Below are 13,652 nucleotides of genomic sequence, written 5' to 3'. Positions count from 1 at the left end.
TAAAAAAAAAAAAAAAAAAAACAACCAGCCAACAATGCGGACAGCACCGCAGGCATTTGCTGGCTCGCCTCATCCGCCTCCTCAGAACTCACGAGTAGTCACCATCTTATAAAGCCCAAAGCACAGGAAGTATCACGTGTTGAACCACCAACGAATTCAGAAGATTTTTAAAAATCTTGACCCAGGAGTTGCAGACTCAGCTCAGCACTACTGGCCACTCTTCCAGAGGATCTGGGTTCGAGCCTGTCTGTTCCAGGGGCTCTGATGCCCTCTTCTGGCCTCCTCAGGCACTAGGCACACATGTGACACAAGCCAACCACCCACACACATAAAATAATAAAATAAAACAATAATTTGATACTTGTTTACTACTGAACTTTAGATCTTTGTTATTTGGTCAATTTGGAGACATCCCGCTGTCCAGGTGGGTTTTCAGGAGGCCACCTAAGAGAATATGCAAATTAAGGTGGTCTCAGCCAGGCTTGGTGGCCTGGGCAGTATCATCCCAGCATTTAGGAGGACAAAACTATAGAGGTGGAGAGATGGCCTCTGAGCTGGGGAACTGAGCTGGAGCCTGGAGATGCCCTCTGATGTTCACACACGTGAACAGTTACACTAAAAGGTAAGGTGTCCCTTCCGTTTTCTATAAGTAAAGCTGCTTAACTTTAAATATTTAGTATTTTGGTCATCTCTTGCGAATTAAAGATGTTTTCAGCCATTTAAACATTTTGGAAACCGGGCCCAGAGGAGGCCTAACCTCTCGGCATCAAGCAGTCCTGTGCCCTGCCCACAAGCACACTTCAAGGCACCTGGGCCTTTCACAAGCTTCCTTTATCTGGTGCTTCTCGCATTTGAATTAGGATCCATATTCATTTTTCATGTGAGTTAATTCTTTCCTCTTTGTTATGGTTTAAAAATACTCTACCAGGCCATTGCCCAGAGAACTGGAGAACTGGAGGGGGCTGAAGTGGAAGAAGCTGATGCCGTTGAACACAGAGCCAGGAACATTTAGACCATGGATAAATAATAAGTGGAAGCAATGGATAGGAACGCGACTTCCTTTGCAGATCTGCAGGTTACCAAGCTTCCTAAGGCAAAGCCTGCCAACTCCCCGACACACTGGGGATGTGCGAGAAAGGAGCAGGAAGGGGAGTAAATGCCCGGATGGATGCACAGGAATGCTAATACAGGGGAACCAACAGCCCTCCTATGTTACAACCGTGGGCTAGGCTCCACTCCATCAGTATAGAAACCAGATCACCACCTCCCGCACAGGTGGAATGAACGAACTCTGGACTTGCAAAGGTTTGCAGGGCTGTGCTTCAAAGGAAACAGGTTTTCAAACCTTTCTCCCTGCCAAGCATTTGCAATGCCTTCAGAGTTAACACACAGACACCTCGTAACTTCAGCTAAGTGTACTGCAGACCTCCAAGTATCTATCGACCACAGGATGTAAACAAAGGGCTTAGGAAGATGGCACATGGGGTAGTCAACGGCAAGGGTTCAGCAAAGCCATGCTCAGGGTACCACAGCATCTCGGGGCCCATGGATGAAGTGTGGCTTCTCAGACAGACAGAAACAAAATGTGAAGACACCGATGTTATGAGGAGGTCTGAGGACAGACAGGGCTGTCACTGAGGGGCTTTGCAGGTGACAATGCAGTGTCATTCACTGACCAAGACCTTACTTGTTGGTACAGTTGTGGTCTTAGCGCCGAGTTCTCAATCATTGTGTGAACCATGGTGATAATAGGTTCATTTTCTTTCATCTATTTCAAATCAGGAGGAGCATACAGCAAACGTCAGTTTACAGCACAGGCAGATTTGAAAGACGACACTGTAAATATACCCTCTACTTTAGTATCTTCCTAGCAGCGGTGGCTTACATTCCACCCCATGGTTGCACAGACTTAATCCACACCAATAACTTCAAGCAAGCACCTAAAGCTATAAAATACACCAATGGTAATAAAATAAGCCTAACTACGACAGTGCTAAATCATGTCTACTTTAATCAATACAGCCAATTAGCAGCCACTTCCACATATGTTAGATGGCAAAGCATTAAATATAAAAAGACAATAAACTTTCTAGAGGGCGACAATCTGTGGATTTAGAAGGAGTAAAACAATACTGTTTAACTCTATTCACTAATAAAACTGAAACCAAATGCCAGTTCTTTTTAAGACTAGTCAGAAAAAAATTAGCTCTCTAAGGATATTAAAATTTTATAATACCCTACGTTCTTATCACTTAGATAACACATTTTATTAAAATTAGTCTTAATAGGCATTTTCATACACTCTAGGCATTTTTATACACTCGGGTTTTCTCACAGTATAATCATATATGCGTAGAATCATTTAAGGACTTTAAAATTTTTCTTAAGATTATCACGTATATATGTATCCCTGCATGCCAGAAGAGGGCACCAGATCTCATTACAGATGGTTGTGAGTCATAATGTGGTTGCTGGGAATTGAACTCAGGATGGCAAGAAAGAGCAGTCAGTGCTCTTAACTGCTGAGCCATCTCCCCAGGCCCCCATTCAAGGACATTTAAAATAAAACTTATTCAGCAAGGACTCAGTAACTCCTGAGCTCCTACCAGGGCAGGCTGAAAACACTGACTGACATTTCCAGCTATATTTCTACCTTCTAGAAAAGTACAGTTTCATGCAGCGGGCTTTGTAGTTAGCCAAAGCATCCAAAAGACAAACGTTCCAAAATGGAGAGTAAATGGCTAACAAAATTTTCAGCATTTCTAAGCAGGCAGGTGTTTGTGATTATTCTCCCAGGGTTTAGGAGTGCACCGTCCACAGCATTTGCAGAGTACATGGCCACACATGACTTATCCTGTACTACAGAGGCCACAACATGGCCACACATGACTATCCTGTACTACAGAGGCCACAACATGGCCACGCATGACTATCCTGTTCTACAGAGGCCATAAAAGCCTCACTTGGTGCAGTGCTGCAGCTGGATTTTTCCTCCATCAATGGAGCCAATTAATGACTCTATATTAGGATAGATGATAGAACATCGCAATGCACAGGATAATGTAAACTTCTGAGCCAAAAGCCTACTTAGGGCAGTGGGCCCTCGCCCATGGACACAATTCCCAGGAAACTCACCTGTGCAACCTGGGGATCTCTGCAGATACAAGAACTCAGCCATGGGGGGGCTGGAGAGATGGCTCAGAGGTTAAGAGCACTGGTTGCTCTTCCAGATGTCCTGAGTTCAATTCCCAGCAACCACATGGTGGCTCACAACCATCTGTAATGAGATCTGGCGCCCGCCTCTGGCGCGTGGGCATACACTGAGGCAGAATGTTGTATAGATAATAAATAAGTAAAAAAAGAACTCAGGCATGGGGCAGTCTGTTCCAAAAAGCCCCTGGACAGAATGACTCACACTCTCCTTGCGATCCTATTTACTCTTTGCTTTTAGAGTTTTTGCCAGAGGTAAAAGCCACAGACGAAGATGTTTACTTTTGGGAATATTGGGCCTGTGCCAGAGAGCTCACTGAGAACATCTTTTAATTAATTTTGTTTTATGTGTGTAGGTGTTTTGCATGCATGCATATCTGTGCAGCACGTGCATGCAGAATCCAGAAGGCATCAGATTTCCTGGAACTGGGGTTATAGACAGTTGTGAGCTGCCACATTGGGTACTGGGAATCAAACTGGTGTCCTCTGGAAGAGCAACCAGTACTCTTAACCACTTAGCCATCTCTCCACATCTCATCAGTTCATCTTTGCAGCAGTACTGGTACTTAACCCACCCAGTGCTTATGTATGCAAACACAGCCTCAGGGCAGTGGCAGCCAGTCTCAGATCTAGGACACTAAAGGGTGGGGCCAACTCCTGTCTGGTTCACCAGGACGATTACCCAGTGAAGTCGTATAACTTCCCCACTGTCTGCTCATTTGTCAAAGTTTAACAGGAAGAAGTCCAGTTTTTGTTTTCTGTTCACACTCTGCTCTCATCTTGGTATCATTTCCTGTTGTGGGTTAGTCTTTATGTACACTGTAAAGACCTGTCTCTGCCTAAGGCATCTTCTGATTGGTTTAATAAAGAGTTGAATGGCCAATAGCTAGGCAGGAAAGAAGAGAAGAGCTTTCTGGAGACACAAACTTGTTGTGCCTAGCTACATGCAGGTGAAGCATACACATTAAAATAAAAATCTAAAAGAAAATTTAGAAGAAAGCAGTATTAAAGGTGACTTTCTTGCCACCTCCTAAGCATTTAATACTGTTTGAGAAGATATACTGTAAAAGGTTTTAGTTCCTGACGTCAGCCCCTGCTGCCTGGCGCTCGCCTGTGTTGCTGCTTCCTGTCTTCTCTGAACCACCATTCCCAATATGTTAGCTTCTGTTAGTACTGTCTTCCCTGAAAGTTGGCAGGGGCAGGAAGATTGGGGGGGGGGGGGAAAGAGAACCATCTAAACCCTCTCTTCACTGCTCTTAGAACGGAAATGGAGGTTGGAAGAACCAAATGAGACGAGCTCACTGACTCAATGGTTTATGGGAAGGGGGACATGGCGCTGGAAGGGAGATGTGTCGTGGGGAGCCTGGGGGAGTGGAGATGAGTGAAATATGGAATTCCCAGAGAGCAAATAACAATAGCACTAAAAATACAAATCAAGTAGTTTACTACAGTGCTGTCTAACAATCTGTGACAGTGCATTTCAGAGGAAAGAAGAAAGCAGGAGAGAGAAGTCTAGCACAGAACTGGACAGCTCTTGTTCTCTATGTTTTAATTCTGTGAGACAGGGTCTAAGGGTGTAGTCCAGCAGGCCTACAACTTACTATATGCATCTCCCAGCAACCCTGGCACTTCAGCTCCTGAGCCCTGGGAGTAAGGGTATGGACCACCACACCCATTTCATGAGCCACCTGTCCTCAGAGGAGACGACGAGAAGTCATGTTCCAGCGCTCAAGCTACTGAGACCAGGAGGCAAGCTCTTCAGACTGGGCGCTCAATGTGCCTCTCTCCATTTTCACCTCTGAAATAGCTCAGGGGATATCTTCTGGCTCTATTTTCACAAATCATGTTAGAAATTAATAGAATTTAAATGAATTCAAGTTTTCCTTTGGGTGGCTGTGGCACCTACAGAAGGCCAGAGGAAGGCTGTATTGATCGCTTCTACTTAATGGGAGTGGGGACCAGCAGGAGCTGAGAGGGAGAGTCAGCCAGAACACGCTCCTCAACGTGTGTACTTTACAGTTTGCTCAGAGCCTCTTCCTCTGATCTGCTAATCTGCGGTTCTATAAAACCGATGAGTCAATCTATAAATCCCAGACACCCAAAACTGCCTGCAAAAATAACATACCTGGTCAGCTCAAACAAGTTACTGGCAGGAACCAGACAGACAGCTGCAAAGGTTTGAGCTGAATGAGAAACTCTACTAAGCTAAAATTATCATAATCATTTTTACATATTGTATAGCTATAGTTACATCCAATGCATAATGCAGTTCAAAAATTTTCATTTCAATACATCACTAGAAACAATTTTTCAATGTATTTTTTTCTTTAGGTAACCCTTTGTGAATGTGTATGCGTCTGAACTAGGGGGCGAACACTGTTTTCTCTCAGGATCATCCATCTTGGGACCCCACCCACCTTTTGAAGCCTGTAAGGACCCGAGGCTTGCAGGTTTGGCTAGGCTGGCTGGCTAGACTGCTCCAGGGACCACCTGTCTCTACCACAGTAGTGTTGGGATTACAAGTGTGTTCCCCATGCTGGGCTCTGGGGATGGCCAACAAACACTTTACCAACAGGGCCATCCGCCGAGCCCCAAGGTTATACACATTTAGATATAGATGAGTTTCTGTTCATAAAAGTTTTAAATCTTAGCTGGTATCTAAAAATAGCCACATGTTTATTATCAGAAGTAGTTAGACTTACAGGCAAAGTATCACTCAAAACATCCATTTTTATAATTAGTCTTATTATAAAATTTAAAAGTGGAGCTAATGTAACTGTTCCAGAACCCAAGAAAGGGCAAATTCCTTGACAGCTCTGCTGACAGAGACACAGATGGCCACATCTCACTGTACTACAACGGGATACTAGCATGGCATAACCGCAGGCCTAGAGACTATGATGGCACACAAGCCTGAGATGGCATCTGCGCCATTCTGGGAACCGGGTACAGGGCTGAAAAGCATCTCCGGACCAGTGGTGGGTGTGGCAGACTCCTCTGTCAGGCAATCCCCAAAGTTATGTCCCCGTAACTTCACAACGGACTTTACTGAGATTACCAATAAGCCACAGAAAACCACTGGGCTTATTCCCAAAGGTTCTCGGTAACCTGATTCATGCTTCCGCTACTTTTATAATACCCCACAGGTTTTCAGATAATCTATGGTTTGCTCGGTCATTTACTAGTCGGGTAAACTTTTCTGTGACAGCCAGTCAGTCATGAAGTTTTGATCTTCCTGCCTTTGAACTGCTGTGCCAGGGCCGTGGGCTACCTTGTCATGCGTGCTAGTTTACAGTGCAGAGGAAGTTTAAAGACAGTTGATTTTTAGAATGTGAGGTATGCATCTTTATTATACTGCTGTCAAAATCAGCCCAGGCTCTGCAATGAAGATCTGAACGTGGGTAGCAAAATGCTGATTTCTGAAGCACTCTAATAGGCAAAATCATAGAAAAATTAATGGAAAGTATGTAAATTACATGCTAAGAAAGTGTGCTTCTTTAAAATGAAATGACTGAAAGTGTCTACAAAGGGCTGTCTTGGCATAAAATCTTTTTTAATATTGAATCTATAGAGCTGCATTTACCGTTTTCTTTGAATTTGTAAACACCTGTCTTATAACATTTCCTGTAGGAACTTATTTGGTAAAACACTCAAATCTATACATTTTAAGACAAATCAAAGGAAGGCTTAGCTTGATCTGCATTAAAGAATTCATTTGTTAGCAGAAATTATGTCTGATAAGATACCAAGACCCACTTAGTGTCTAAGACACTAAAACCTGGGTCCCGATACTTTTCATGAGATAGGGTCTCAGTCTGCAGCTCAGGAAATCAGGCATGAGCCACCATGCCTTTCACTTGCAGTCACTCCCCTTGGTCACCACCACTGAGGCAATGGGGAGAACCATAGGCCATTGTGAAACAGGCTCTGCACACTGGGCAAAGACTGAATGGTGGGAGGAGGCAGCATGGGCAACTAACGGCGGCCTCCAGCAAACTCCATGCAGAATCCAGAACCACTGCTCCTTCCATCTCCCAGCGAGACATCCTTCACAGTGCTCCTTCACTGGCTGCTCCCAGCTCTGATAAAGCTTACTTCGTCAGCATTGTCATGAGATACAAGGAAAGAAACAGAGAGCATACAGGCTCGTGATCTTAGGTGACTCGGTCTCTGAATCCTCCAATGACCTTCACAAATGCCTTTTGGCTTTTGGTCAGTGTTCTTGACTGTCACTTGTAGAAGTCACACTATTATTATTATTATTGTTGAGATCCTTAAGTAGCCATACAAATTGTACTATAATCATTAAGCTCTACTTGGTGTGATAGTAAGAAAATTCTACAAACCCCACCTGATGATCCAAATATATGGTGTTCCTCTGAAGATGATGTGAAAGAATTTCATTCTAGCAGCCATAGGTCAAGGAAAGAGGGACAAAGAGCAAATCATCAAAAGGTCAGTTGGTAACGAGCAAAACAGCGTAGCATCACAGCATACAACCTTCACAAACATGCTGTCAGGGCACAGATGACATCACCAAGTGTGTAAAATTATAGACACTGAGTTATTAAGTAGGAAAACGTTTGCAATGGCTTTAGCAGGTAGAAGCTTCACACTCCCTCCCTCCTCACACACAAAGAAGCTATTAACCCTTTGAGAGATTTCAGACCGGCCTCCAACTTCCCCATCCTCCTGCACCACATCCTGAGTGCTGGAACCACGTGTGGGAGCTGAGAAATATTATGATGAATTTTCAGCTTACGGCTTCGTGTGAACACAGGCTTTCGGTACCTTACTGTCCTATCAGCTGTGGAAGTCATAGTATGTACTGAACAGCGGCACTGTCTCGAGACCTCACTGAGCTCCCTCCTTCCTCCTCCCAACCAGCTGTGTTTTCTCGACTGTACAGCCATGAAAATGAGCTGAATTCTCAAAGGGTCAATAGGAGACTGTCATGGCCCTGCGAGGATGGTACAGGCTCATGCTTGACACCAAGGACACAGGATGCATTGATGAGTGATGATGCCCGACACACGTCTCCATAGCTGACCTTTGGGCTGTGGGCCTCAAGTTTCAGCTGCATGAGCTGTGCTAAGGTATGCTCCCGGATACTACTCAGTTCCGCTTGCTGCCGTCTCAGCTTTATGAGCAGCAGCGTAAGCTCCTCTGGCTGAAGGAGTACAATTTAAGAATCCAAACAGTGGAAAACAGATTAATTGTTGTCTTAAGTGACAGACATTAAACCAAGATTTCTTGGCAAGTTTCCTCTTACGGTTGGCATCATAGTGCCTAGGCACTATGATAGGTCCTACATAAATGCATAGCCATCTAGAGAGACAGAAGGAATAGTGTTACTTTACAGCAAAACAACAGGGGATGCAGGCATTTTTTCAGAACTCTCCAGAGTATTTCACAAACCCAACCATCACGCTTTGCACAGAGAACTGCTAACAACCGTTAAGCTGCTCATGGAAGATGTCAGCAGGATGCTTACACCACACCTAAGACACTTCCAGCAACAAAACAAGGCTGGCCCATCCCACACCATGTCAAAGAACAAGTGAATAAAAAGAATTGCATTTCAGAGATGTAAAACTTGGGTGTTATTTCCGAACTCTAAGATTCGGTGTGTGAGGCTAGTCACCTTGGGTTATGTCGCCAATAGAGCTTCTGTAGCATTCTTATGACTAAAATATCAGTCCTACTTTTTAGGGGGGAAAACAGGAAAGCAAATACTGCTCTGAGTGTCCCCCAGCACCCAGCCTGCACACCCCCTCTGGAAACAGGAGACTCTGGTTCCCCTGTGGTTACTATGAATCCCGAGGAGGAAGGCTTTCAACAAACAGTGGGTGAACCCCTTCACATCTGCAGAGCACGAGGGTGGGGAAAGGGGCTCTTCCCCTAACGTCCCAGGCCGGGCGTGACTGAGCCCACGTTGCCCATGCCCAGCTCATTTGCTGTTGTGCCCCATTTTCTATACCATGAAGGTCTTTTGGAGATCCACAGCATGGTTTCAGTACTGCCTTCTGACAGGCACAGCGTCACTGAAGTAAACTACACCTTCCCACTGGCCCCTCAGAGGAAGGTGGCCATATACGGAAAGAAGGCAACGGGCTTTTATAGTTAACAGTCGACAGTGTTCAGGGCTTGTGACTTCAAACTGCAGAAAGGGGGGGGGGTGGAATAAAAGCCCATCTGTTTTTGCTCTGAACTCAGAAGGGCACCTTGTGACTTCATGACTCTGGGAGAGGCTTTATCCCCTGATCGTCATGTTCTGCTCTCGAGGTCTTGAGGGTAGAGTAAGGGACTGTTATACTCTGGTAGATTGGAATATTCTAAACTTCATGTTGATTTCTGACAGAAAATCCAAACTAAACTAGTTTGTGTATGGACTAAAATGATAGCATTTTCTTTTTTTTTTTTCTCTTTTTTTTTGGTGCCGTGACTCAGATTCTAACCGAGGTTGCTGCGGTGATAGCATTTTCGAAAGGACAGAAGACTATAAGGTAGCTGCACAGTCACATTTTGAGGCCAAAAAAAGAGAGGCATTATTGGCTGGAAAAGGGCAGGGGTGATGGTAAATAAACCTGATCCTGAACAGCCACTAGAGGGAGCAGAGTGGAAGAGAAAATACCAGACAGCCAGCAGTTACTCCAAGACAGCCCTGCTTCTGCCTGATTGATCCACAATCTAGCATTTAACAGTGCTTGGGTTTTTTGTTTTTGTTTTGTTTTGATTTTGTTTTGTTTCGAGACAGGATTTCTTTGTGAGATTAGCCCGCCTCTGTCTCCCAAGTGCTGGGATTAAGGTGTGCACCACCACGACAACTTAGTTTTTGGTTTTTAATAAAATATATTCACCATCTTTAGTAAACACATGGCAATCACTTTAAATCCAGGAACTATTTCCCTATTATCTAAATGTGTATGATGAAATATGACATTTGTAAAAAAAGAGATGAGTTTGTTTTGATTACTGTAGGAAGAGAATTTCAGATAACCATCATCATCAATCCCCAAGCAAACAGGACTAATCTATTGACAATAGAGTAGCCCAAAAAAGCATTCCAGCAGTGTTGGTGATGTAATCTCAGTATTCCAGAGGCTGCATCAGGAAGACTGCTAGGTCAAGACCTTGCCTAAAAACAAAACAACAAAAAACAAGCCAAAGCAAAGGAAAAGCCACTTTTTTTTTTTTTAAAATTTGAGTAACTGATATGAAAGATCCTCACTTCAAATAATAGAAAATATACTTGCTGAGGTTTTTTTTGTCTGATTCTCCCCTCCTGTATCCCAGGCTGGCCTCCAACTCTCAATCCTGCCTTAGCCTCTGGAATGCTGGAATTAAAGGCATGAACCATCATCATGTATAGTCTTTCTTTGTGTAAATACATAAGTCAATGGAGTTTTGGCTCTAAAGTGGCTGATTTATATTAAACTTCACAGAAAAGCCAAGTGAGGCAGGCAGTATGTTCACATAATCCCAACACTGAGGAGGCCAAGCAAGAACAATGACCGAGACCAGGCTGGCTGCACGTTCTATAAAGACCTGGTCTCAGAATAAAACAAAAGCACAGGGAAAAGACATCAGAACGTCTGTTAAGTGGCCAGACAGATGCTGGCTGGACTTCTCCTAATTATCACTCCAAAGTCAGTGTGTGTATAAGGAGTGGTCCTCAACCTTCCTAATGCTTGAGGGGAACCTAAACCATATTTTCATTGCTACTTCATAACTGTAATTTTGTTACCGTTATGCATTATAATGTAAATATGTGATATGCAACCCCAAAGGGGTCGAGACCCACAAGTTGAGAACCACTGGTATAGGGGTGGCTGGTCTTGAATCCAGGTCTAGTATATTTTGTGCAAGCGCTCACCACTAAGTTACTTGGGTTTTTAAGAAACAAAACATCAAAAACAAAACAACAACAACAAAAACTCCAACTAAGTAGTCTTGTATGCTAGGAAGTCATGGCTGGCCTTAACTCACAGCCGTTTTTCTCTATACCACCATGCCTGCCTGGCTTTTATTTTGAAGATAAAGGGGACAATAAATCAAAAACCCAGAGTTAAATAGTAAACTTTGAACTTTCTCCTTTATTTGGGCATTTAGGGGAAGGCAAAAAAGATGTTGACATGACTAAATGAGTCTACATTCTTCGCTGTACAATCTGTATCACAAAGGTAGTGCTGTTTTCTTCTGCAGGTGACGTCTGAGAATTCACACTTAGAAGCCATGTCAGCTTCATGCCTTTCTGGGCAGCAAATAAAGTAGGCAAATGATAAGCAAACTTATCACACTCACCGTTCTGCCTTGGAGGCTCTGGGGACTAACAGCCGCTAAGGCCAGGCCAGCTGGCATTGACCTTCTGTCAGGTACATAGGCATGCTAGGAAACAGAGACAACATATAACACAGTGGGGAACATTCAATGTTATTGATGAATGATCTTAAATTTAATTACAAAATACCAATTACAACTGTCATTAGTGTTTATGAGAGGCATACCAACACTCCTTACTTGACTAAAATACAGATGCAAATAAAAAGAGTGATTCTATGAAAACTGGCTCAGCAGCACTCTATCTCCTGTTCTCAGGACTGTGTGAGTGCGCGCGTGCGCGCGTGTGTGCGTGCTGCTGTTGTTTGTTCTGAGACAGGACCTCATGGACCTCAGGCTGGCCTCACACTTGATCTCCTAACCTGCTAGTTTCCCCTCCCCGAGTGCTATCCATATGGGCGTGAACCACCATGCCTGGGCTCACAGACACATATTTTATATTTATTATTATTGTTACTGTGTATGTGTTTACGTGAGGTCAGAGGACAGCTCTGTGGCACTGGCTCTGTCCTTCCACCTTTATGTGAATGCAGGTCGCTAGGCTTAAATAGCATCTTTACCTGCTCAACCATCTCACTGACCCTAATGGCAAGAGCAAAACAGCTGGACAGCTTTGCAAATTTTACTGTTTGGCTGGTTTCTCATACTCTTGTCCCTAGGGTTTCTGCACTATTAATGCAAATAATACCTAGAGAAATAATTGATTTTATATATTCATAATTAAGAATATTGGCTGGGCAGTGGTAGTGCATGCCTTTTCATCACAGCACTCAGGAGGTAGGTGGATCTTTATGAATTCAAGGCCAGCCTGGTCTACAGAGCAAGTTGTAGGCCAGTCAAGGCCACACAGAGAGACCCTGTCTTTAAAAACAAAAACAAATTAATTAGCAGATTCACTTAACCTCCTTGATTATGAGACTTCCTGCTTAAAAACTGAAAAACAAAGGAAACAGCTCAGGAAAAGGGCTCATGCCTGTAATTCTAAAATTTGGCAGGTGGGGGCAGGATGATAGGAAACTCAGGTCACCCTCCATTATATGGCAAGTTTGAAGTCACCATGGAGTATATCATAACCTGTTCTAAAAAACAGGGCAAGGGCTTTGATCCCTAGAACTTACATTTAGGAAAAACATCCCAGTTCTGGACAAGGAAGACAGATGATCCCTGGGGCTCATGGACTAACCTACCCTACTTGGCAAAGTTCCACGTCAGTAAGAGATCCTGTCTGAAAAGGCTTGCACACATACAAAGAATCACCTTGAAACACTTTTAAATCTTTTTTTTTTAAAGACGAATTCACAACATATAACCCAAATGACCCTCAGCCGTGTGATCTTCCTGCCTCAGCCTCCTGGGTCTGGGACTGCACGTGTGTACCACCACACCCAGCTTAATTTTACTGAATCAACTTTTTGTTACACATGTTTTCTATTATCACACGTAACAAAACGGGAATGCACACAGAACATTCCTAGTGCACATCAAAGTGAGAAGCAAAGACTCAAACTGAGCATTTTCTTTGGGAGGCAAACTAACCTTTTTTTAAATTTATTAAGGATTTATTTATTTGTTTTTTTTATTATGTATGCAGTGTTCTGCCTGCATGTATAACTTCATGCCAGAAGAGGGCACCAGATCTCATTAAAGATGGTTGTGAGTCACCATGTGCTTGCTAGAAACAGACTCAGAACCTCTGGAAGAGCAACCGGAGCACTTAACCTCTGAGCCATCTCTCCAGCCCACAAATGAACATTTAGATTCCACATGGGTTTACGAATCTGGAATACAGCCCGATGACAAAGCACTTTCCCACAAAATACAGGGACCCGTGCTTGATTCTCAGCATACAAACCCGGGCCCTTAACAGCTTCTTTGTTTTTCTTTAAGATTTAATTTGTGGGGGCTGGAGAAATGGCTCAGTGGTTAAGAGCACTGCCTGCTCTTCCAAAGGTCCTGAGTTCAATTCCCGGGAACCACATGGTGGCCCACAACCATCTGTAATGAGATCTGATGCCCTCTTATGGCCTGCAGGCATATATGCAGACAGAATATTATATACATAATAAATAAATAAATAAATATTTTTTAAAAAAAGATTTAAT

The 13,652-nt window shown here is 43.6% G+C and overlaps 1 protein-coding gene across 15 annotated transcripts in view; it reads right to left on the bottom strand.

Moving 5' to 3' along the window:
• Plekha5 (pleckstrin homology domain containing A5) overlaps window positions 1–13,652 on the bottom strand; it is a 167,594-nt gene that overhangs the window by 30,734 nt on the left and 123,208 nt on the right. For 9 of the 15 annotated variants that reach the window (XM_026787948.1, XM_005364549.2, XM_026787943.1 and 6 more), the window contains 4 exons: window positions 11,515–11,598; window positions 8,261–8,380; window positions 7,562–7,615; window positions 1,688–1,768 (listed from right to left, as the gene is read on the bottom strand). In XM_026787948.1, the coding sequence (XP_026643749.1) occupies window positions 1,688–1,768; window positions 7,562–7,615; window positions 8,261–8,380; window positions 11,515–11,598 (339 nt within the window). The remainder of the gene's footprint in view (window positions 1–1,687; window positions 1,769–7,561; window positions 7,616–8,260; window positions 8,381–11,514; window positions 11,599–13,652) is intronic. The other 6 variants (XM_005364551.2, XM_026787947.1, XM_026787949.1 and 3 more) reach the window with 3 other exon arrangements.

This window comes from Microtus ochrogaster (assembly GCF_000317375.1).
Source record: "Microtus ochrogaster isolate Prairie Vole_2 chromosome 14 unlocalized genomic scaffold, MicOch1.0 chr14_random_2, whole genome shotgun sequence".
NCBI classification, from domain to species: domain Eukaryota; kingdom Metazoa; phylum Chordata; class Mammalia; order Rodentia; family Cricetidae; genus Microtus; species Microtus ochrogaster.
Note: the sequence above shows the minus strand (reverse complement) of the source record. Positions and strands in the feature narration are given on the sequence as shown.